At 38.3% G+C, this 23751-nt stretch overlaps 1 protein-coding gene across 1 annotated transcript in view; it reads left to right on the forward strand.

The window, feature by feature from the left end:
* The window catches only part of LOC121999690 (phospholipase A1 EG1, chloroplastic/mitochondrial-like), a 39674-nt gene that overhangs the window by 12576 nt on the left and 3347 nt on the right, over positions 1–23751 (forward strand). The window contains exon 3 of the mRNA XM_042554336.1: positions 18900–20351. Within this exon, the coding sequence (XP_042410270.1) occupies positions 18900–20351 (1452 nt within the window). The remainder of the gene's footprint in view (positions 1–18899; positions 20352–23751) is intronic.

The following is a 23751-nucleotide window of genomic DNA, read 5'->3' on the forward strand; positions in this document are numbered from 1 at the left end:
CATGGAGGAGTGTTAAGCAGAAATGCGTTTCGGACTCAACCATGGAAGCTGAGTATGTAGCAGCCTCTGAGGCAGCTAAAGAAGCAGTATGGCTCAGGAACTTTCTAATGGACTTAGATGTGATTCCTGGTTTGCCCAAAATCATCACAATTTATTGTGATAATAGCAGCTTGCAAACTCGAAGGAACCACGAGCTCATAAGGCAAGTAAACATATAGGCGTACCACCGATACGAGATATCGTGAGCGAGGAGAAGTTGTCATCGCCAAGATTGCATCGGGATAACCTGGCGATCCTTTCACTAAGGCCCTTAAAGCTTTCGATCGGCATATGGAGGAATGGGAATCGGATGTATGGTAGAAGATATGGCGCTTAGTCATTAGTATAAGTGGGAGATTGTTGGGTGTATATTGAAAGCCTAAGCTTTGTAAACATTCATTATGAATAAAGAATCACATTTGGTCAAATTTTCTACATTTAGTTGTAGTTGTTCAATTAATTTATATTGTAGATAATATAGTATGTGGTGTCACATACAGAAGATGATATTATCAGTACCTTATAAATTATAAACAGTAGCTCACGACCAAAATGGAAAGGAACAAACCATTAGAAGGTCGTAGTGTAATTAGGTATCAGTTTATCTTGACTGTATAATTACACTAGTACACTCAGAGTGTATTGAGTAGGACCATTTGAGGTCGTTTCTTTTATACTGACTTTATAAAGAAACAAAGACCTCGGTTATTATGGAAGTGTGTGCTCTTAATCCTAATATAATAACAAGCACATATATTTGATATTTATTTCTTTAATTTATCAATGGGTGAGATTTAGTTCGATGAATCAATAAACCCGATAAGTTGGGAAATGGTATCACTTATAGTGTGTGTTGTTGATTATAGAAGGAAACTGTGTCCTAGAGATACTAGGTTGATAATGTCCTCAAGAGGAGCTCATAAAGATTGTCATGTTAAACCCCGCAGTGGACTTAGTCCGACATGATAATAAGGTTGAGTGGTACTACTCTTGGACTTAGATATTAATTAAATGAGTTGTCAAGAACTCACTTAATTAGTGGACATTCGATATCTTAAACACAGGAGACTAACACACTCATAATAAGAAGGAGCCCAAAATGTAATTTGGGATTGGTGCGGTAGTTCAACGACAGTTCTCTAGTGGAATGAATTATCATTGATAAAATTAAGTTGTGTGTTCGGCGAACACGGGATGCTTAATTTTATCGGAGACCAAAACCAATTCCTCCTCTCGGTCCCTATCGTAGCCTCTTATTTATAGAGTTCTATACCCACCTATACCCACCTTCTATACCCACCCAATTGGGGCCGGCCAAGCTAGAGGTATAAAATTGGGTGGCCGACCCTAGCTTGAACCCAAGCTAGTAGGGCCGGCCAAAATAAATTTTAAAAAAAATTAATTTTAATTTTTATTATTATGTGGAAGATATAATTTAAAGAGAATTAAAATTAAAATATCTCTCTTGTAAAAGATTTACAAAAGATTAAAGAAAGAGATTAGATCTCTTTCCTTATTTGTAGATTGGAGAGATGTTTTATTTTTCTCTTTAAAATTATTCACATGTTAATAAAATTAAAATTATAGAAATTTCCTTTTATTAACCATGAAGAGATTTTTAAAGAGAAATTTTATTTTTAAAATTTCCGGAAACAAATAAGGAAAGTTTTAATTGTTGATTGAAACTTGTCCAATTTGATTCCTCTTGATGTGGCCGGCCATTAGAGTTTATTTGGGAAATTTTATTTTATTTTTCTCAAATAAATCATATCAAGGAAATTAAGGAAATTTTATTGTAAATAAATTTCCTAATTTGCCTAGGCCAAGGAATATAAAAGAAGGGGTAGGGGTGCCTTCATGAGAAAAAACCTCTATTATTTTCTCTCCCTATTTTGTTCCTTGGTGTGGCCGGCCATCCTCTCCCTCTCTTCCTCTTGTGGTGGCCGAACCTCTCTCCCTTCCTTGGAGCTCTTGTGGTGGCCGGATACTACTCGGAGAAGAAGAAGAAGGAGGAGAGAAAGCTAGCATCTCTTGGAGCTTGGTTAGTATTTTGGTTTTTTCTCCTTGGTGAAGCTTTCCTTTTGTGGCCGAACCTTGCTTGGAGGAGAAGAAGGTGGTTGGTGGTTTCTCATCTCGGTAGATCGTTGCCCACACAACGTCCGAGGTTAGAAGAGGAATACGGTAGAAGATCAAGAGGTTTTTCTACAAGGTATAACTAGTAATTTTTATTTCCGCATCATGCTAGTTATTTATGGAAATAATACCAAATACAAGAGGCTTACGTTCTAGAATTTCGAATATGTTTTTCGATATTGTGTTCTTTTATTTTTTCTTTTCCTTGTGATTTGATTGTTCTCTTTGGTTAACCTAAAGTTATTTTAGGAAATTAAATATTAGCTTTCTATAAAAGGTTTTGTCTAGTCGGTGGTGGTTGCTCCCATATCCAAGAAGGTCATGTGCCTCGCCACGTCAGTACTGGGAACCAATTATGGAAATTAATATTTAATGGAATTAATAACTTAAGGTGACTTGGGTCGAACGTGTAAAGTTCCGCAGGAGATCCAAGTCAAAACCTAAAAGAACAAATAGATTAAGTTTTGGATCAAACGTGTTAAGTTCCGCAGGCGATCCAAAATTTAATTTAAAAGAACACATGGTAGCTAGGAAAAGGTTCAGACCTTTGTACAAAATTTTTGTACAGTGGAACCTATAGGTTTTCCGAGTAGCAACCAACATTGACGGCATAATTATATTGATGTAACAGTGTCGCATTCCTAAATTTATGGAGATGATCTTCAGGGTCCTTGCTACCATCATATTCCCCGATAGCAGGGGGCTTGTACCCTTTAGGCACCTTCTCTTCTAATACCCTTACGGAGAAGGGCACTTGCTCTTCCAGTTCTACTCAGGGTTCTTCCCTGAGGACAATAGTTTTTCCTTTCTTAGAGTTCCTGGGCGGAGAACTTTCTGCCATAGAAGCCTGCGGTTGTTCTTTTTTAGGGTTGTAGCACCCTGGGTCCCGCTGATAATAGCCCAGATCGGGCTCCCTGTAGAAGTCCAGGGGAAATTCCTCAGGTTGCTTTCTTTTAAATCCTCGATCAGAAATATTCGTTGGGTCTTTGGAAACTTTGGCCAGCTTGTGCGGTCAAGAAATAGTGGTTTGTTTTGCTGAAGTCGCCCGCTTCTTGGCTTCCTTGAAGAGCTCATATTCTCCTGCTATCATGGTGATGTTGATTCTGTCGGTCTCCTCCATCTTCATGTTCCAGAACATGTAAGTGTGTTTCCCACAGACGGTGCTAAATTGATCTCGTCCAGAATCTGAGTCAGACAGAGGTCGGGCGAGCGGTCAGTGATGTTGATGAGGGGTGACTGAGCTCTCCGAAAGTACTATTGAGGATGGTTGATGAGGAGTGATGATGAAGAGGGTGGTACATGTTGGTTGGTCCTAGGAAGATCGTACCGGTTCCACTGTATAAAAATTTTGTACAAGTGTCGAACCTTTCCTATGTTGGTTGCTACTCGGAAAACCTAGAGGTTCCACTGTACAAAAATTTTGTACAAAGGTCTGAACCTTTTCCTAGCTACCATGTGTTCTTTTAAATTAAATTTTGGATTGCCTGCGAAACTTAACACGTTTGATCCAAAACTTAATCTATTCGTTCTTTTAGGTTTTGACTTGGATATCCTGCGGAACTTAACACGTTCGACCCAAATCACCTTAAGTTATTAATTCCATTAAATATTAATTTCCATAATTGGTTCCCAGTACTGACGTGGCGAGGCACATGACCTTCTTGGATATGGGAGCAACCACCACCGACTAGACAAAACCTTTTATAGAAATCTAATATTTAATTTCCTAAAATAACTTTAGGTTAACCAAAAAGAACAATCAAATCACAAGGGAAAAAAAGCAAAAGAACACAACTTCGAAAAACATATTCGAAATACTAGAACGTAAGCCTCTTGTATTTGGTATTATTTCCATAAATAACTAGTATGATGCGGAAAAGGAAAAACTACTAGTTATACCTTTTAGAAAGATCTCTTGATCTTCTACCGTATTCCTCTTCTAACCTCGGACATTGTGTGGGCAACGATCTTCCGAGATGAGAAACCACCAACCATCTTCTTCTCCTCCTAGCTAGGTTCGGCCACAAAAAGCTTTACCAAGGATGAAGAACAAAACACCAACCAAGCTCCAAGCTTGCTCTCCTTCTTCTTCTTCTTCTTCTCCAAGTAGTATCCGGCCGCCACAAGAGCTCCAAGCCTTTGAGAGTTTCGGCCACCACAAAGAGGAAGAGAGAAAGAGGATGGCCGGCCCTTCAAGGAATAAAAGAGGAAGAGAAAATAATAGAGGTTGTTCCCTTGAAGGCACCCTCACCCCTTCTTTTATATTCCTTGGCCTGGGCAAATTAGGAAATTTAATTACAATAAAATTTCCTCAATTTCCTTGACATGATTTAATTGATAAAAATAAAATAAAATTTCCCCAATTGAAATCTTATGGCCGGCCACATTAATGAAATCAAATTGGACAAGTTTCAATCAACAATTAAAACTTCCTAATTTATTTCCGGAAATTTTAAAAATAAAATTTCTCTTCAAAATCTCTTCATGGTTGATAAAAAGGAAATTTCTATAATTTTAATTTTACAACATGTGAATAATTTTTAAAGAGAAAATAAAATATCTCACCAATCTACAAATAAGGAAAGAGATCTAATCTCTTTCTTTAATCTTTTGTAGATCTTTTACAAGAGAGATATTTTAATTTTAATTCTCTTTAATAAATTATATCTTCCACATAATAAAAATTAAAATTAAATTTCTTTTTTAATTTAATTTGGCCGGCCCCCACTAGCTTGGGTTCAAGCTAGGGCCGACCACCCAATCTTATACCTAGGCCGGCCCTAGCTTGGTTCCCAAGCTAGCTTGGCCGGCCCCCTATTGGTGGGTATAGAAGGTGGGTATAGGTGGGTATAGTACTCTATAAATAAGAGGCTACGATAGGGACCGAGAGGAGGAATTGGTTTTGGTCTCCCGATAAAATTACGCCCCGAACACACAACTTAATTTTATCAATAATAATTCATTCCACTAGAGAACTATTATTGAACTACCGCACCAATCTCAAATTACATTTTTGGGCTCCTTCTTATTATGAGTGTGTTAGTCTCCCTGTGTTTAAGATATCGAATGTCCACTAATTAAGTTACTGACAACTCATTTAATTAATATCTTAGTCCAAGAGTAGTACCACTCAACCTTATCGTCATGTCGGACTAAGTCCACCTGCAGGGTTTAACATGACAATCCTTATGAGCTCCTCTTGGGGACATTATCAACCTAGTATCTCTAGGACACAGTTTCCTTCTATAATCAACAACACACACTATAAGTGATACCATTTCCCAACTTATCGGGCTTATTGATTCATCGAACTAAATCTCACCCATTGATAAATTAAAGAAATAAATATCAAATATATGTGCTTGTTATTATATCAGGATTAAGAGCACACACTTCCATAATAACTGAGGTCTTTGTTCCTTTATAAAATCAGTATAAAAGAAACGACCTCAAATGGTCCTACTCAATACACTCTAAGTGTACTAGTGTAATTATACAGTCAAGATAAACTGATACCTAATTACACTACGACCTTCTAATGGTTTGTTCCTTTCCATTTTGGTCGTGAGCTACTGTTTATAATTTATAAGGTATTGATAACATCATCTTCTGCATGTGACACCACATACTATGTTATCTACAGTATAAATTAATTGAACAACTACAACTAAATGTAGATAAATTGACCAAATGTGATTCTTTATTTAACATAAATGTTTACAAAAGCTTAGGCTTTCAGTATACACTCCAACAATCTCTCACTTATACTAAAAGACTAAGCTGTCATATCTGCTGCCATACATCTGATTCTCAACCCTTCAACATTCCCATCAAAAGCTCTTGCCTTAAGGACCTTAGTGAAAGGATCTATAGGTCATTACCTGATGCAATCTAGGCGGCAACAACTTCTCCTCGTTTATACGATTTCTCGTATTGGGTGGTACTTGCACTCTATTGTGTTTACTTGCCTTATAGACTTATGGTTTCTTCGAGTTTGCTACTGCACCAACATTATTATAATAAATTGTAATAATCTTTGGACAAACCAGAAATCATATCTAAGTCTATCTTGAGGTTATTGAGTCATTCAGCTTTTATGGCTACCTCAGAGGCTTGCCATATACTAAGCTTCTATGGTGGAGTCCAGAAAAACACCTATGCTTATCACTTTTCCATAGTTATGACTTTACCTCCTAAAGTAAACACAAAACCCCGAGGTTGACTTATTATTGTCCCTATCCGATTGGAAGTCAAAATTCATGTAACCCACAGGGACCTAATTAACTGCCTTGTAAGCTAGCATATAATCTCTAGCGCCTCTAAGGTACTTTAATATATACTTTACTGCAGTCAAATGTCCTTGTCTAGGGTTACTTTGATATCTGCTAACTATGCCCTTGGCAAAACAGATTTCTGATCTCGTGCATAGCATACATTAGGTTTGTCTAACTGCCGAAGCATAAAGAACTGCCTACATGTCCTCAATCTCCTTTGATGTCATCGGAGACATCTCTTTAGATAAAGACACTCCATGCTTAAAAGGTAAGTAACCTTTCGAGGAGTTTTGCATGCTTAAAACGAGCAAGGATTTTCCGATGTATCAAGCTTGGGATAAGTAAAATATATTGTTTCTTTCGATCCCTTATTATTTTGATCTCAAAAATATATACATTCTCCCAAGTCCTTTATATCGAATTATTTGGACAACCATACCTTGACAACATTTTGATATTGTTTCCAACTACCAAAAATGTTATCTATGTATAGTACAAGAAATACCACCACGTTTCCATCACACCTTTTGTATACACAAGACTTATCTATTTACTCAATAAATCCTTAGGTCTGGATTACTTTGATAAACCGGATGTTCCAAGACCTTGAAGCTTTGCCTCAGTCCATAGACTGATTGAGCTTGCACACAAGATGCTCTTAGCCCTTTGCAATGAACCCTTCTGGTTGCTTTATATGGATGCTTTCATCAAGACTTCCATTAAGGAATGTTGTCTTGACATCCACTTGCCAAATAGATAAAAGAATCCGGATAGACTTAAGCATGGCTACCAGTGAAAAAGTTTCCTTTTTCATCAAGCCTTGCTTTGAAAGTTACTACCTTCCTTTCTATCCCTCTTTTCCTATTATAGACCTTTTTACACCCAAAGGCTTTTACACCATTTGGTGGTTCTATAAGCTTTCAGATTTTATTAGAATACATATATTCTAATTCTGTTATTCATTACTCTTTGCTAAGATGTTGCATCTTTATCTTGGAGTGTTTCGTCATATGTCCGGATATCAGGTTCATGTCCTCCAGGGATCGAGTCCAAAAACTCTCCCAAAACATGAATCTTTTTAGGTTGCCTAACAACCCTCCCACTACGACAAGGCACTTTCTGTAATTGTGTATAATTTGTGATACGTGTTGCAGTTTCCTTGTGGTATCTCATCTTGTACAGTTGGTACTAGATTAGACATGACTTTTATTATTTCCTTAAGAACAAATTTTCTTATGGGCACATGGTTTATTACATAGTCCTTTTCTAAAAATCGGTCATTGATGCTAACAATGACCTTCTGATTTTTAAGACTATAAACCTACTTTCATTTCACTAGGATAACCCACAAACAAGTGAATTCCTGTCCAACTTATCATTATCTCTCTTCTGCATATGTGTTGGATTACCCGAATCCGAATATGCTTCGAAATAGACTTACGCATATTCAGCAATTCTATATGAATAGAGAGTTCTGACTTTAGAAGGTACTATATTCACTCCCATTTCCAGAGTATATCCTTAAAATGATATTCTTAATAACTCATCAATCTACTTATTTTCATAAGAGTCATATACCTTCCTTTTCTTACACCATTCTGTTGGGGTGTACCAGGTGCAGTTAGTTGGGATTCAATCCCTACTTCTGATAAATGACTCCTAAATTCTCCCAAGAGGTACTTGCCACTACGATCTTACCGTAGTGTCTTGATACTTTTACTTTGTCGTTTCTCCACATCAGCCTCGTACTCTTTGAACTAATCAAAGCACTTAGACTTGCGGCACATCAAGTAAATATATCAGTATCTCAAATAGTTGTCTATAAAATAGATGAAATATTTGAAACAACCTCTTGCCTGGATGCTCATAGGATCACACAAATCAGAATGAACCAATTCCAATATATCTTTGACTCCATACCCCTTAGACTTAAAAGCTTCTTGGTTATTTTTCCTTCCAAGTAAGACTCGTAGGTTGGAAAGATTTCCACTACTAATGAACCCAAAAGTTCATCAGCTACCAATGAATCCTACTCAAGTATAACCTAGCTTTAGATACCAAAGATATAATTGGTTCATTTCTAAAGGTTGCTTTCTCTTAAAATTAGAAGATGTGTTACTAATTTCCATTTGTTGCATCGTGGGAGCTATTGGATTATAAATTGTCAATCATCATACCAGAATAGATAACTTCCCTATTTTTCTTGATAACAACTTTGTTATCAAAATAGACACAATATCTATAATAGTTTAGAAACTGAAATCAGGTTCTTTCTAAACTTGGTACGTAAAGACAATTACTTAAAATTCATATTTTATTCTTATCAAAAGATAAACATCTCCCACTGCAACAGCTACCACTTTTACAGTAGTGCCCATGATTTACCTTTCATTTAGTTGTCGGGTTTCCTCGAACCAATGAATTGCAGACATGATTAATGGCATCTTGTATCTACACTCCAGGTTCTGGTAGATAACACCACTAGACATGTTTCAACTAATGAATTAAATACACCTAAATTGTTCTTAGTTCTAAGAAGACAGTCTACCTTAATGTCCAAGTCCTATTTCCAATCATTACAATTGGGATTACTAAGTCTTTCTTATAGTATGACTACTAGGGGATTGACAAACATTTTAAATCCTAAGAATCACAAAAATACTTGGTCAAGATCAACTCCTTAAAATCTCCATGAATTTTGTGTATACAAAATCGAAGAGGAGATTTTATTCATTAATTTTATTATCTCGTCAATTTTACTTTATGACGAATAAAATTAATAGTTGATCTGTCTTTGATCAAATATTTGGTAAAAACTCTTTGAATTTAAAATAACATTGATTCCTCAAACAATATTATTTAAATTCACCAACACCTCAAACACCGTGAATTTTGCATGCCACGTTAGTGTGGACGTATACAAATTCATCATTTGTAAGAGGAGGGTTTTACCCATTGACTATCTTGTCAATATAACTTTTGACAAATAAAATTACCTCAAACACCATGAATCTTGTATGCCACGTTAGTGTGGACGTATACAAATTCAAACATTTGTAAGAGGGGTTTATTAATTTTATTATATTGCCAATCTAGTTTTATGACAAATCAATAGTTGATTTCCCTTTGGTCACACAAGTGATAGTAGTGACTCCGTTGGGGAGGATACTATTAAATGTGTCTAAGTGTATACCATTACTTGACACTAAGTCCATTAATAAGATTATGCCCCTTCCGTTGGGGAAGATCACACGCTCTTAATTAACTTCCTATAGTCATCCAAAAATGGAAGTCTGTTCTAATGATCCACAAACAAGCTCATCCGTTATGGAGGAAGGCACTCAGAGCCAACGCGCAAGCTTGTTTGCATCACTTACAAACCAGTAATGGAGACCATGGGATTTACTTAAAAATCCCTCTCCTACTTAATTATTTATAAATGAGGAATTTTAACTATGCTAGCCTACTAAATATGTAATCCAACATGCACACACAGCACAATATAAAAGCAATAAATAGAAAATCTAATTTTCAATTATTATGGCTTTTATCTCTAGTTGTCCTCCGTGTGTTGTCATCCCAAGCTGCTGTCATATTTGGCCACCGCCACTGGGTCTAGCTGTCGCATCCATCTTGCTCCTAGTTTCGCTGCGCCTCTGGTCCTTAGAAGGTTCCACGCTATGCAAGATTCGATCCGCGACATAAATAGAATTTTACATTTTTGATCCTATATTCCATAAAAGAAATGTACATGTTGTAGGATCGAAAATAATACAACTCCTAATAATACATGTATCTAGATCAAAAATAAAATCCTAATAAAACTAAATACAGCTCCTGCTGTATTTTATAATACAATCATGCACACACATATAAATGCCCTTGACATGTCCAAGGGTCCAATCACACACATAATAACTAAAAGTCATAATAGTTGGATCCTGCATCCACAAAGTTAGCACATCCTACTATTATCCTGCCTAAATTATGTATGACATGTGCATAATTAAACTAATACCAAATACACAGAGGCAAAACCCTAGCTCTGATACCAATTGTAGGATCGAAAAGAATTTAGATATCTCCACAATAGCATGATATTGTCCACTTTGGGCCTAAGCCCTCATGGTTTTGCTCTTGGGCTCTTCCCAAAAGGCCTCATGCCAATGGAGATATCTTTTCTCTTATAAACCCATGATCTTTCCCATGTCTTTCCAATATGGGACTATGTTTGCAACCTTGCTACCCCAACAATCCCCCCCTCAAACAAAGGACCATAGGCTTCTCACGTCCGATTCTCGACCCACCAGGTCTTCCTGCCCCACGGTCCACCCGACCTACTAGGACTTCCTGCCTGGTGTCTAGTCCTCTTGATCCGAACATAGGAGCCCCCACTTTCTTTGTTCGAGGTCAATATTGTACCCACATGGCTCAATCAGACCATAGCTCTTGTGCACAGTCGGCGGTTAAACCTTCTGGCAGTCCGGGCTCTGATACCAATTGTTGGTTGCTACTCGGAAAACCTAGATGTTCCACTGTACAAAAATTTTGTACAAAGTTCTGAACATTTTCCTAGCTACCATGTGTCCTTTTAAATTAAATTTTGGATCGCCTACGGAACTTAACACGTTTGATCCAAAACTTAATCTATTCGTTCTTTTAGGTTTTGACTTGGATCTCCTGCGGAACTTAACACGTTCGACCCAAATCACCTTAAGTTATTAATTCCATTAAATATTAATTTCCATAATTGGTTCCCAGTACTGACGTGGCGAGGCACATGGCCTTCTTGGATATGGGAGCAACCACCACCGACTAGACAAAACCTTTTATAGAAATCTAATATTTAATTTCCTAAAATAACTTTAGGTTAACCAAAAAGAACAATCAAATCACAAGGAAAAAAAAACAAAAGAACACAACTTCGAAAAACATATTCGAAATACTAGAACGTAAGCCTCTTGTATTTGGTATTATTTCCATAAATAACTAGTATGATGCGGAAAAGGAAAAACTACTAGTTATACCTTTTAGAAAGACCTCTTGATCTTCTACCGTATTCCTCTTCTAACCTCGGACGTTGTGTGGGCAATGATCTTCCGAGATGAGAAACCACCAACCACCTTCTTCTCCTCCTAGCTAGGTTCGGCCACAAAAAGTTTTACCAAGGATGAAGAACAAAACACCAACCAAGCTCCAAGAGATGCTAGCTTTCTCTCCTTCTTCTTCTTCTTCTTCTTCTTCTCCAAGTAGTATTCGGCCGCCACAAGAGCTCCAAGCCTTTGAGAGTTTCGGCCACCACAAAGAGGAAGAGAGAAAGAGGATGGTCGGCCCTTCAAGGAATAAAAGAGGAAGAGAAAATAATAGAGGTTGTTCCCTTGAAGGCACCCTCACCCCTTCTTTTATATTCCTTGGCCTGGGCAAATTAGGAAATTTAATTACAATAAAATTTCCTCATTTTACTTGACATGATTTAATTGAGAAAAATAAAATAAAATTTCCCCAATTGAAATCTTATGGCCGGCCACATTAATGAAATCAAATTGGACAAGTTTCAATCAACAATTAAAACTTCCTAATTTGTTTCCGGAAATTTAAAAAAATAAAATTTCTCTTCAAAATCTCTTCATGGTTGATAAAAAGGAAATTTCTATAATTTTAATTTTACAACATGTGAATAATTTTTAAAGAAAAAATAAAATATCTCACCAATCTACAAATAAGGAAAGAGATCTAATCTCTTTTTTTAATCTTTTGTAGATCTTTTACAAGAGAGATATTTCAATTTTAATTCTCTTTAATAAATTATATCTTCCACATAATAAAAATTAAAATTAAATTTCTTTTTTAATTTAATTTGGCCGGCCCCCACTAGCTTGGGTTCAAGCTAGGGCCGGCCACCCAATCTTATACCTAGGCCGGCCCTAGCTTGGTTCCCAAGCTAGCTTGGTCGGCCCCCTATTGGTGGGTATAGAAGGTGGGTATAGGTGGGTATAGTACTCTATAAATAAGAGGCTACGATAGGGACTGAGAGGAGGAATTGGTTTTGGTCTCCCGATAAAATTAAGCATCCCGTGTTCGTCCCGAACACACAACTTAATTTTATCAATAATAATTCATTCCACTAGAGAACTATTATTGAACTACCTCACCAATCCCAAATTACATTTTTCGGCTCCTTATTATGAGTGTGTTAGTCTCCCTGTGTTTAAGATATCGAATGTCCACTAATTAAGTGAGTTACTGACAACTCATTTAATTAATATCTTAGTCCAAGAGTAGTACCACTCAACCTTATCGTCATGTCGGACTAATTCCACCTACAGGGTTTAACATGACAATTCTTATGAGCTCCTCTTGGGGACATTATCAACCTAGTATCTCTATAACACAGTTTCCTTCTATAATCAACAACACACACTATAAGTGATACCATTTCCCAACTTATCGGGCTTATTGATTCATCGAACTAAATCTCACCCATTGATAAATTAAAGAAATAAATATCAAATATATGTGCTTGTTATTATATCAGGATTAAGAGCACGCACTTCCATAATAACCGAGGTCTTTGTTTCTTTATAAAATCAGTATAAAAGAAACGACCTCAAATGGTCCTACTCAATACACTCTAAGTGTACTAGTGTAATTATACAGTCAAGATAAACTGATACCTAATTACACTACGACCTTCTAATGGTTTATTCCTTTCTATTTTGGTCGTGAGCTACTGTTTATAATTTATAAGGTACTGATAACATCATCTTCTGCATGTGACACCACATACTATGTTATCTACAGTATAAATTAATTGAACAACTACAACTAAATGTAGATAAATTGACCAAATGTGATTCTTTATTTAACATAAATGTTTACAAAAGCTTAGGCTTTCAGTATACACTCCAACATCCTAAACAACCTATTGTGTTCTTTAGAAATTAAATTAGGAATCGCAAACGGAACTTAACATTATTGATTCCAAATTTAACTTATCTATTCTTAATGGTTTATATTTGGACCGCAAATAGAATTTAACAATATTGATCTAAATCAACTTATGTTACATATTCAATTAAATATCTATTTCGGAAATCGATTCCCAGGACAAACATGGCGAGACACATTGCCTTCTTGGGTATAGGAGCATCCATCACTGTCTCGACAAAATCTTTTAACGAAATTAAATATTTAATTTCCTAAAATAACATTAGGTTTAACCAAAAGGAACAATCGAATCATAAATTCGAAAAACAAACAAAAAACACAACTTCGAAACAAATCCGAAACTCTAGAATCATATGCCTCTTGTGTTTGGAATTCTAACAAAGAAGAACTAGTATGATGCGAAAAATAATTACTAGTTATACCTCTTCTTTGTATGCTAATAACTTCAAGATCTTCTGTCGTATTCCTCGTCTCCTCTTGGACGTCGTGTGGGTGACGATCCTCCAAGATGAACACCATCCAAAGCTCCTCCTCCTTCTCTAGTATTCGGCCACCACCACCACCAATGAACAAAAGAGAGCAAAGGGAAAAGAAAGAAGAGAGGGGTCGGCCACAATGAAGAGCTCCAACAAGAGAATAAGAATTGATCATACATGAGGCCTCCCCTCCCCTTCTTTTATATTACTTGCCAAAGGCAAATAAGGAAAAGATTTTTACAAAAATTAAAATCTTCCTCTTGTTTTTCCTTTTCCCCTTTTATTTTTCCTTTTCCTTCCTCTTGATTGATTCAATCATTGATTGGATCAATCATTGATTGGTCGGCCCCTTACTTGGGCACCAAGCAAGGGTGGCCGGCCACATCATCATGAAAAAAAAATTATAAAATTTTATAAAAGAAGAAATCCTCTTATAAAATTTTACAAGCTCTCTTTCCTATTGTGGATGTTAAAAAAGAAAAGTTTTAAAAATTAAAACCAAGTTTTAAAATTTTAAATTTCTCTTCTAAAATTCCCTTTTTTAACATGGTTACAAAAATAGAAAGTTTCAAATTTAAAACTTCTCTTCCTTTATTCTAAAAACCATGAGGATGGTTAAAAAAGAAAAGTTTTAAAACTTTTAAACTTTCTTTTAAACCATGTGGCCTAATTCAAATAAGGAAAGTTTTATATTTTAAAATCTCTCTTTTACAACTTGTAGATATCTACAAAGAGAAGATTTTAAAAATTCAAAACACCTCTCCTTATTTAGATTATGGTGGCCAGCCCTCTTTGAGGAGATAGTGGTCGGCCCTTGGCTTGGTCACCAAGCCTTGGGTCGGCCCCCTTCTTGGACACCAAGATGGGCTTTTATATGAATGGACTTGATGCTTTAATGAGGCTACAACAGGGACCTAGAGGAGAAATCGGTTTTGGCCTTCCGACGAGCTTGAGTATCCCGTGTTCACCCCGAACACACAACTCAAGTTCATCAATTAATAACTCATTCCACTAGAGAGTTATTATTGCACTACTGCACCAATCCCAAATTACATTATGGGCTCGTTCTTATCATGAGTGTGTTAGTCTCCCTGTGTTTAAGATATCGAATGTCCATTAATTTAATTGAGTTACTGACAACTCACTTTAATTAATGTCTTAGTCCAAGAGTAGTACCACTCAACCTTATTATCATGTCGGACTAAGTCTATCTGCAGGGTTTAACATGACAATCCTTATGAGCTCCTCTTGGGTACATTCTCAACCTAGATTACTAGGACACAGTTTCCTTCTATAATCAACAACACACACTATAAGTAATATCATTTCCCAACTTATCGGGAATATTGATTTATCGAGCTAAATCTCACCCCTTTGATAAGTTAAAGAAATAAATACTAAATATATATACTTGTTATTATATTAGGATTAAGAGCACACACTTTCATAATAACTATGGTCTAGTTCTTTTATTAAGTCGGTATAAAAAGAACTTTCCTAAAATGATCCTACTCAATACACTTAGAGTGTACTAGTGCAATTTATTAGTCAAGATAAACTAATACCTAATTACACTACGATTATTCCAATGGTTTGTTTCTTTCCATCTTAGTCGTGAGCAACTGTTTATAATTTATAAAGAACTGATAACATGATCTTCTGTGTGTGACACCACACACCACGTTATCTACAATATAAATTAATTGAACAACTACACTTAACAAATAAATGTAGACATTTGACTAATGTGATTCTTTTATTTCAAAAATAAATATTTACAAAAACTAGACTTTTAGTATACACTCTAGCAGTACAAGGGTTCTACACACACTCAAACAAGCACCCTGCACGTTAGGGACCAAACATCGGGCAAAAGTCCCTGGAGCAGGTCCTCCGACGCTCAAGTCAGATACTTTTTCCCCAGAAGCACAATAAAACACAAAAGGAACAAAGTAGAAGATAGATGCGAAAAAAGTTAGTGAGCGTACCTGCGTAAGGGAGATGACCCCCCCCCCTTTTTATATGGCAGTGCGTACTTCTGACTTCTGCCAAGTGTTAGGGAATGTCGGATGTCAGACCTTATCTGGTGGTGAGTGACGCGTGACGTCCTCTTATAGGTTGGTGAAAGGTTCTGCTAGCAGCGACTCACGGACCGTTAGAATATACCCTGACATGCAGTAGTTATTCTCTGACAGCTAGTTACGATTCTTTGATTCAGTTATCGTTTTTGCTGATCGGGCATGAACAAAAGGACTCTTGACAACTAGCAGTCGATGAGCCTGACCTGGATATATATGAGTAGTCCGCTATATCATGGTCGGGTGTACCAGGTTCTTATATGTGGGTCTGCTTGAGAAAACCCGACCGGTAGAGATAGTTCCCGCTCTTCCTTCACTGTTCCTTATGCTACCAGTCTGAATCCCCAATCTGGACATCCCGACCAAGCAACCGGTCTGAATCCCCGATCTGGACATCCCGACCGAGCATTAACTGGTTAGCAACTTCTAACAGTTATAGCCCTCCTGTTGAGTGATACGCCCCCTCGACCTCTGACTGTCACGTCCTCTTGACTTCTGACTACCATGTCGTTTTGACTTCTGACTGTCACGTACCCTTGACTTCTAACTGTCACGTTCTCTTGACTTCTGACTATCACGCCCCTTGACTTATGACTGCTACGTACCCTTGACTTTTGAGTACCACGTACTCTTGACTTCTGATTACCACGTCCTCTTGACTAGACCCTACTATTATATACCGTATCAATATGCATTTTGAAAAAGTATCCCTCGAGATGATATGAGATATTATCATTCAAATTTTAATATAATCAAAATAAATACTTTCATTATGTGTTAGTCATCTTCTTCGTATTAAGAACGGATTAGTACGATTTTGAGACGAGCATATTAACCTTTGTCATCATTTTATAAAAGTCAACGAGGTGGATCTAATTAAATAGGTCAACCAGGTGAAGCATGCATGGCTTCTTTGGAATCGAGAACTGGAACGCTTTGATAATGGACGAATGCGCTTTAGCGGTCGTGGCATTTGACGGTTGACATTTTGAACCGGGTCAAACTAGTTATTGCAAGGGACTCTATCGATCGCCTAGCTATCAAGAAATGAAGTTTCCAATTACCGATTCACGACCTCTGATCAAAATATAGGAAATTAATGAATCATCGTATAATAAAGCACGTCAACTGTGGAATAGAGCTCACATGAATTACACGGCTGCCCTAATTAAACAGAGCTTAGACTTAGATTGAGGATGAGATCGCTGACAGTATCGATCTATGGCTTGCAGGCTTGGAGATCAATTAAATCAGCACAGTCCAGACGATTTCTCTCACGTGGATCGTCATGCATGCAATTAGCTTGCTGGGTAGGTCAGGGACAATACATATCCAGCATTATTGGCGTCGGAGGGTGACAAATAAGTGTGTAGCAAGCTGATCATGCACTTGCAAAACGAGGCCTTGAGCTAGGGAAAGGAACAAATATATATATATGTAGTTAAAAGCTGTTTTCTTTGCGTTGGTGAATTAATATTTGTGTAAATATAAAGAAAAGAGAAATAATTAAGAATATTTATGTGAAGGAACATGAAGCATAGAGAGACGATACAATAATTCAAACACACAAGTTAACGTGTACGTCTCTGTCCACGGCGAGGGTTAGAATTCAGCGAAAGCGACGCGAATGGCCGGAGAACTATCTGACCACCACCGTCAAAATTCTACGTCCCACGTTTAACACCAACTTCAATGGCTTCTATCAACATAATTAAACTCCATCCTTGTTTTTGTTTTTTATCTCACTGTTAATTTCACCGTTTATTTATTTATTTATTTATTTTTTTGCAAGAATTCTATAATAAGTGTTTGCAAGATTTCTTTTATTTTTTTGCCAGAATTCAGATCAAATAACAGTTGATATTATTATTGATTTGGTGGTAAGAAGGGCCCCATCTCACGGTGGATAACTGGCATGGTGAAGATCAAAGTCAAGGCGGTCAATGTTCAGATATCATCGATCGATCAGGCGATCATGCCCCGACCGGGAGGAGAAGGTTTCGGTCCGATCGACCGATCAGGTCAACGTTTAGATATCATCGGTCGGTCGGACGATCATGCCCCGATCGGGAGAAAAAGGTTCCAGTCCGATCTCGCCTTTGACACAGGAGAGGTGTCAAATTACCGACGCTCAATGGAGTATTGGACGTCGGACGGAGAAGGAGACGATGTGCAGAAGTCGGGCCGAGCAACTACCCCTCTCAGTCAGGCAACAAGGCTCGACACATGCAACGAAGTCTCGGTCGAGCGACTATCTCACTCAGTCTAGCGACTATCTCGTTGTGTTATCCCTCGACATCCTTTTGGGAGTTAGTGCCGCTGACACTGGGCATTGTCAATCAGAAGATCGTACGGCGAAATCTTCCACTATCACTTCAAAAATAAACTCGGTCTGTTAAGGTATTGTATCAAGGACATTTTATTACAAGTCTTTTTAGGAAAAGATTTGGGAAGCATGCTTACCTTGGGGAGCGTGCGCACGCGCTACCAGAGCTCTATATAAAGGGGGGTCCAAACATTGGCGAAAGTACACAATAGACATTACTGGTGCTACTGTTCGTGCTTGTTACTGCACCGCCTTCTACTTTATTGCCGGTGACATGACTTGAGCGTCGGAGGGCCAACGCCGAGGACCCCTTCCCTAGTTCGACATTGACGTAATTTGTGTTGCAGGTCAGGACGAAGTCTGCAGACAGTCAGCAGAAATATCACATCTACAGTTTTCGGATATAACCAATAATAATAATAATAATAATTATTATTATTATTATTATTATTATTATTAAATAATAAGATGGGACCATGTTTCACAATCCACGATGCTGATGTGTTGTTTGTCGTGGTCCTGACTAAGTTAACTAACCGACCACTAAAAACACAACGTCGTTTAAAAAAACAAAAACAAAAACAAAAATGCTTTGTATTGCGGCTAAAACTTTCACTCTCTCAAGTTTGAAGGTCTTGTCCTCTTCCCCCACGGCAATCGGTTCTATATCTACTTGAATAATTTCTCACCCACCAGCTCCAGACCTCGTTGCCCGTTAATTAAGCTGATCTCTCTCTCCGATCTTCGCGCCCCCATCATGGCTGCTCCCCGCCTTCCGCCCCCCTCCTTCGCGCCCCCACCCAGCGTCAGACCGCGGGCTCTTGCTCAACTATCAGCGTCGTCTTCGACTGCCGCCATCAAGTCGACGAGGATTAAGAGGGAGGTCGTGGCGGTGACCACGCCTCCGGCGCCTGCAGCGAGGGCGACGTCGTTGTCCGAGGCGTGGCGAGAGATCCAGGGGGAGGGCGACTGGGTCGGGATGGTGGAGCCGCTGAGTCCGCTCCTCCGCGACGAGATCGTCCGTTACGGCGAGCTGGTGGCGGCGTGTTACAGAGGCTTCGACCTCGACCCGGCGTCCGCCCGCTACCTCAACTGCATGTACGGCAAGCGGAGCCTGCTCCGCGAGGTGGGCCTGCCCGAATCCGGCTACGTCGTCACCCGTTACGTGTACGCCACCCCGGCGGCCACCGGCTGCAGCCGGTGGATCGGGTACGTGGCGGTCGCCTCGGACCAAGCGGTCCGCCGTCTCGGCCGCCGCGACGTGCTGGTGTGCTTCCGCGGGACGGTCACCCACGCGGAGTGGCTCGCCAACTTGATGAGTGCGCTGGAGTCTGCCCGGCTCGACCCGACCGAGCCGCGGCCGGAGGTCCGGGTCGAGTCCGGGTTCCTGAGCCTCTACACGTCGGATGAGTCCGGCAGCCGGTTCAACGGGGGTAGCTGCCGGGAGCAGCTGCTGGCGGAGGTGTCGCGGCTGATGGGGGAGTACAAGGAGGAGGAGGAGGTGAGCGTGACGCTGGCCGGGCACAGCATGGGGAGCGCCTTGGCGGTGCTTCTGGGATACGACCTGGTGGAACTGGGGTTGAACCGGAGAGCGGGGGAGCAGGTGCCGGTGACGGTCTACTCCTACGGTGGGCCGCGGGTGGGGAACGCCGGCTTCCGGCGGCGGTGTGAGGAGCTGGGGCTCAAGGTGCTGCGGGTGGCCAACGCCAACGACCCGGTGACGAAGCTACCGGGAATGTTCCTGAACGAGGGCTCAGCGAGTAAGCTGCCGTGGGGCGCCGGCGCCGGCGCGTACTACACTCACTTCGGGGTGGAGGTGGCTCTGGATTTCTTCGACGTGTGGAATTACCCGATGTGCGTGCATGACATGGAAGCGTATTTGAATCTTCTCAAATGCCCACAACTGACGATGGAGAAGAAAAAGATGAAGAAGAAGAAGGTGGTGCAGGTGAATAACCCATGGAGTGATGATGGCGTCCATGGAGTGATGGAGGTTTTCACGACAATGGCGAGGAGGTTTCTGGAAGAGCCAAGGTTGGATTTGATATTGTGGAGATGGCTAGACGCCGCCATGCAAGTAAGTAACATGGTGCAGTCCCTAAAGATATAACTGAAGCAGGAGGCACCCACTAAACCCTAGAATATTTGATAGGAGAATGATCGAGTGAAGGTGCATACTGAGTTTCATTAGTAAATTACATATATATGCATATGATTAAATTTGAGATGGGATAACTAAATTTGCAATATAGTATTTATATTGTACTAAATCTTGAGATGGCCTAATATGAGTTATGACTAGCAAGCTTGTTGACTGTTGTTTAACACTTTTTATTAAACACCTTTGAAGTAATTTCAATTGAAGCTAAAGACTTCGAATGTAATTCATATATATCAAATGAGATTATATATTGTACTTTTGAAATTTTCGTAAATTTGTCCATACTCATTTTTCATATTTTAAACTTTAGAGTCATTAAATATGTATGTTTAACAAAAAGTATTTAATAATCATAAGCCTCAAATTCGTGCTAAATTAATATTATATTATTGCATTCTTAAGGTTCTCTTGCGATAGCATATATTTTTTTTTAGTCTTTTATACAATTGTCAAACACTCTGAATATGTTTGACAGTAATCAATCAATTAGAATAATGTTTAATTGACTAAAGTTACTTAAATTCGATTGTCTGGTCAATTCTAGCACTTAATTGGCTAATGACTTCAACGGAAGATATTTTGAAAATTAGATATACCCTTTAATAAATGGAAAAATACTTTTAAACCCTTCTTCTATTTTCTATCAAGTACCACATTTCTGTCAAGTACCATTTTACCCTTGTATTTAAAATATAATACTTAACCCCCTTAGACCAAAGTCAAATGTGAATAAAATAAAAAAAAACAATTATGTCCTTATGCTTTTGATTTATTTTTTTTTGATAATATTAAAAGAGAAAAAACATATTGAATTATATGAAAAATAATTACATATGTTTTCGAGGTTGGCTTTTTAATTATTGATTAGTTAAATAGATGGTGTATGATACGTGTATGATAATGGGGTCGGATAAAGATGCGGCAGTCAGAAGTCAAGAGGATGTGGCAGCCAAAGGTCAAGGAGACGTGACAAACAGAAATCAAATGTACGTGACAGTCAGAAGTCAAAAAGACATGACAGTCAACAGGTCGGGAACGATGTCAACAACCTGATTCCTGACCGAGTTCCAACAGACTGGGATTCCAAACCTGAAACACCTGGGTAGACAGGCGGATGACACCTGACCAGGATTTGATGGGTTGGCCCCTCACGCCCTGGCGATGCGTAAACCTGATGCTCCCAGTAAGTTAAAGCTCTCGGTCAGCCAACTCCTGGCCAGCGCCGGGACTATCTTTTGACAACCTCGGCCTTCCCAGGTCTGGACCAGGTATTATACCCGGCTGGTCATCTAGGGTTGCCCTATTCCTTCATGGTCGGGACAGAAAGCGTTATAAGACAACAAGATCAGAGAATCGTAATCACCTGTCAGAGAATAACTGCAAAGTGTCAAGGAATATTCCTACGGTCGGCAGTCACCTGCGAATGGAACCTTCCTTTAGGCCATAGGAGGATGTCACGTATCCTCCCTCACCCGACAAGGCCTGACACCCGATATTCTCTAACATCGGTCAGGCTCCAGAAGGTACGCAATGTCATATAAAAAGGGAGGACCCCTTCCTCACAAAGGTACGCTCTCTCGTACATTTGCACTTGTCTTCTACTTTTCTTCTTCGTACACTGTTCTCCTAGGGAAAAAGTACATGACTTGAGCGTCGAAGGACCTGCTCCGGGGACTTTTTCCCTAGTTTCTGACCTCTAACACTCGTGTGCCTGTCTGAGTGTGCGCAGAGCTCAGGTACTGCCGGCGCAGTCATCGTCATCCATCAACACCACGCGGGAGTCCATTTTTAGAAGCACGTACGAAAAGGCATCTGAGTAACCCCTCCGTCAGTGTCCGCAATAGCTCACCCGTCCCTTGTCTGACTCAGATTTCGGACAAGATCAGTGTACACAGGGAGAAAAATAAACATAAAAGGACATCAAAAAATATAGAAGCATCCAGTGATTGTGCCCTTCGTCGCTCGCTCGGATCTATGGTTGATGTCGATTTGTCAGTGTGTCCGCTTTTGGTATCCTGCAAAGTAAAGTTTGTCAGCTGAGAGTTGACATTATTAGTGATACCCTCTTTGACGGTCAAATCAGTGATGAACTAAGATGTAAAACTTGCGTGCATGCATGAGAAAACAAAAGAGCTCGAAGAAAACGAAGAAAATATATCTTCACTTAAAAAAAAGGAAATTATACCTTCGCATATTTTCGTAAAATCTTATATAATCGTGGGCAGGGACGGATCTAAAATTTTAAATTTAGGGGGAAGTGAAGAGAATAATTATTATACATTGTATTCAAAAGTTGCTAGTCGGGGCGATGAAAATATATTTTTTAAAATAATTAATTTTATTTTATTTATATAATTGAGTATTAATCTTTATATGTTTATATATTGTTAGAGGTTGCATACAATTTATTGATTTTAATTAGTAAACTATCAGTCATGCACATCGTGAAAATATAAATTAGAGTATTGAACTATCTAGAATTAGTTTGATTATCAACAGAAGAAACAGAAGTAGACTTAAATTATTAATAAATTTAATATAATTTTTTCTCTTGAAATTATCAAAAAAATATCATAAAGATAAGGACATAATTACCTTTTATAAACTTTTTTTAAAGGGGTTAATTATTATTTTTAAAATACAAGAGACAAAATACTACTGGATAGATTAATTTATTGTTTTATACTTTTATTCTTCTTACAACTTAACTTTATCATATTACTTCTAAAATAAAGCTAAATTTTATTATATACTTACCAGCATTATTTTACACTTCTAAGTAAATTATCAAACTTTTTTCATGTATTAATGTACTGAATTTAGTAGGAATTATATTTATTTTTATACTATTTATACCAAAAAAAATATGAGAGTTAATTTTGATAGAAAATATACTCGATTCTAGTATAAAGTATTGGATTCTAGTGTAAAGTGTTGAATTTAACCGAAAATATACTCGTTTTTAGACTTTTTATACCTAAAAAATCTGAGGGACAATTTAGGTAACAATATTTACATGAGAGAGTTGAAACAAGTAATACTTTATATTCAGGGAATGGAAACAAAGTTTTTTGTGATTGGGGACTGCATGTAAAGTTGTGATTATGATTAAGGATTTTTCTCTAATTTATCGTTTTTATAAACTACTTTTGAATTTTGATTAAAAAATTATTGAGTTATTTATTTTTAGAAAGTATTTATTTAAAAAAAATAACCAAGCAAATTACTCTAGTATAGTAGACAAGCTAAGTTCAAACAAATTAAATAGGGCAAACCTTATGAATATTCAAACAAAATTAATGCATTTAATTATTTT

Source organism: Zingiber officinale, chromosome 7A (genome assembly GCF_018446385.1).
Source record: "Zingiber officinale cultivar Zhangliang chromosome 7A, Zo_v1.1, whole genome shotgun sequence".
Classification (NCBI taxonomy): Eukaryota; Viridiplantae; Streptophyta; class Magnoliopsida; order Zingiberales; family Zingiberaceae; genus Zingiber; species Zingiber officinale.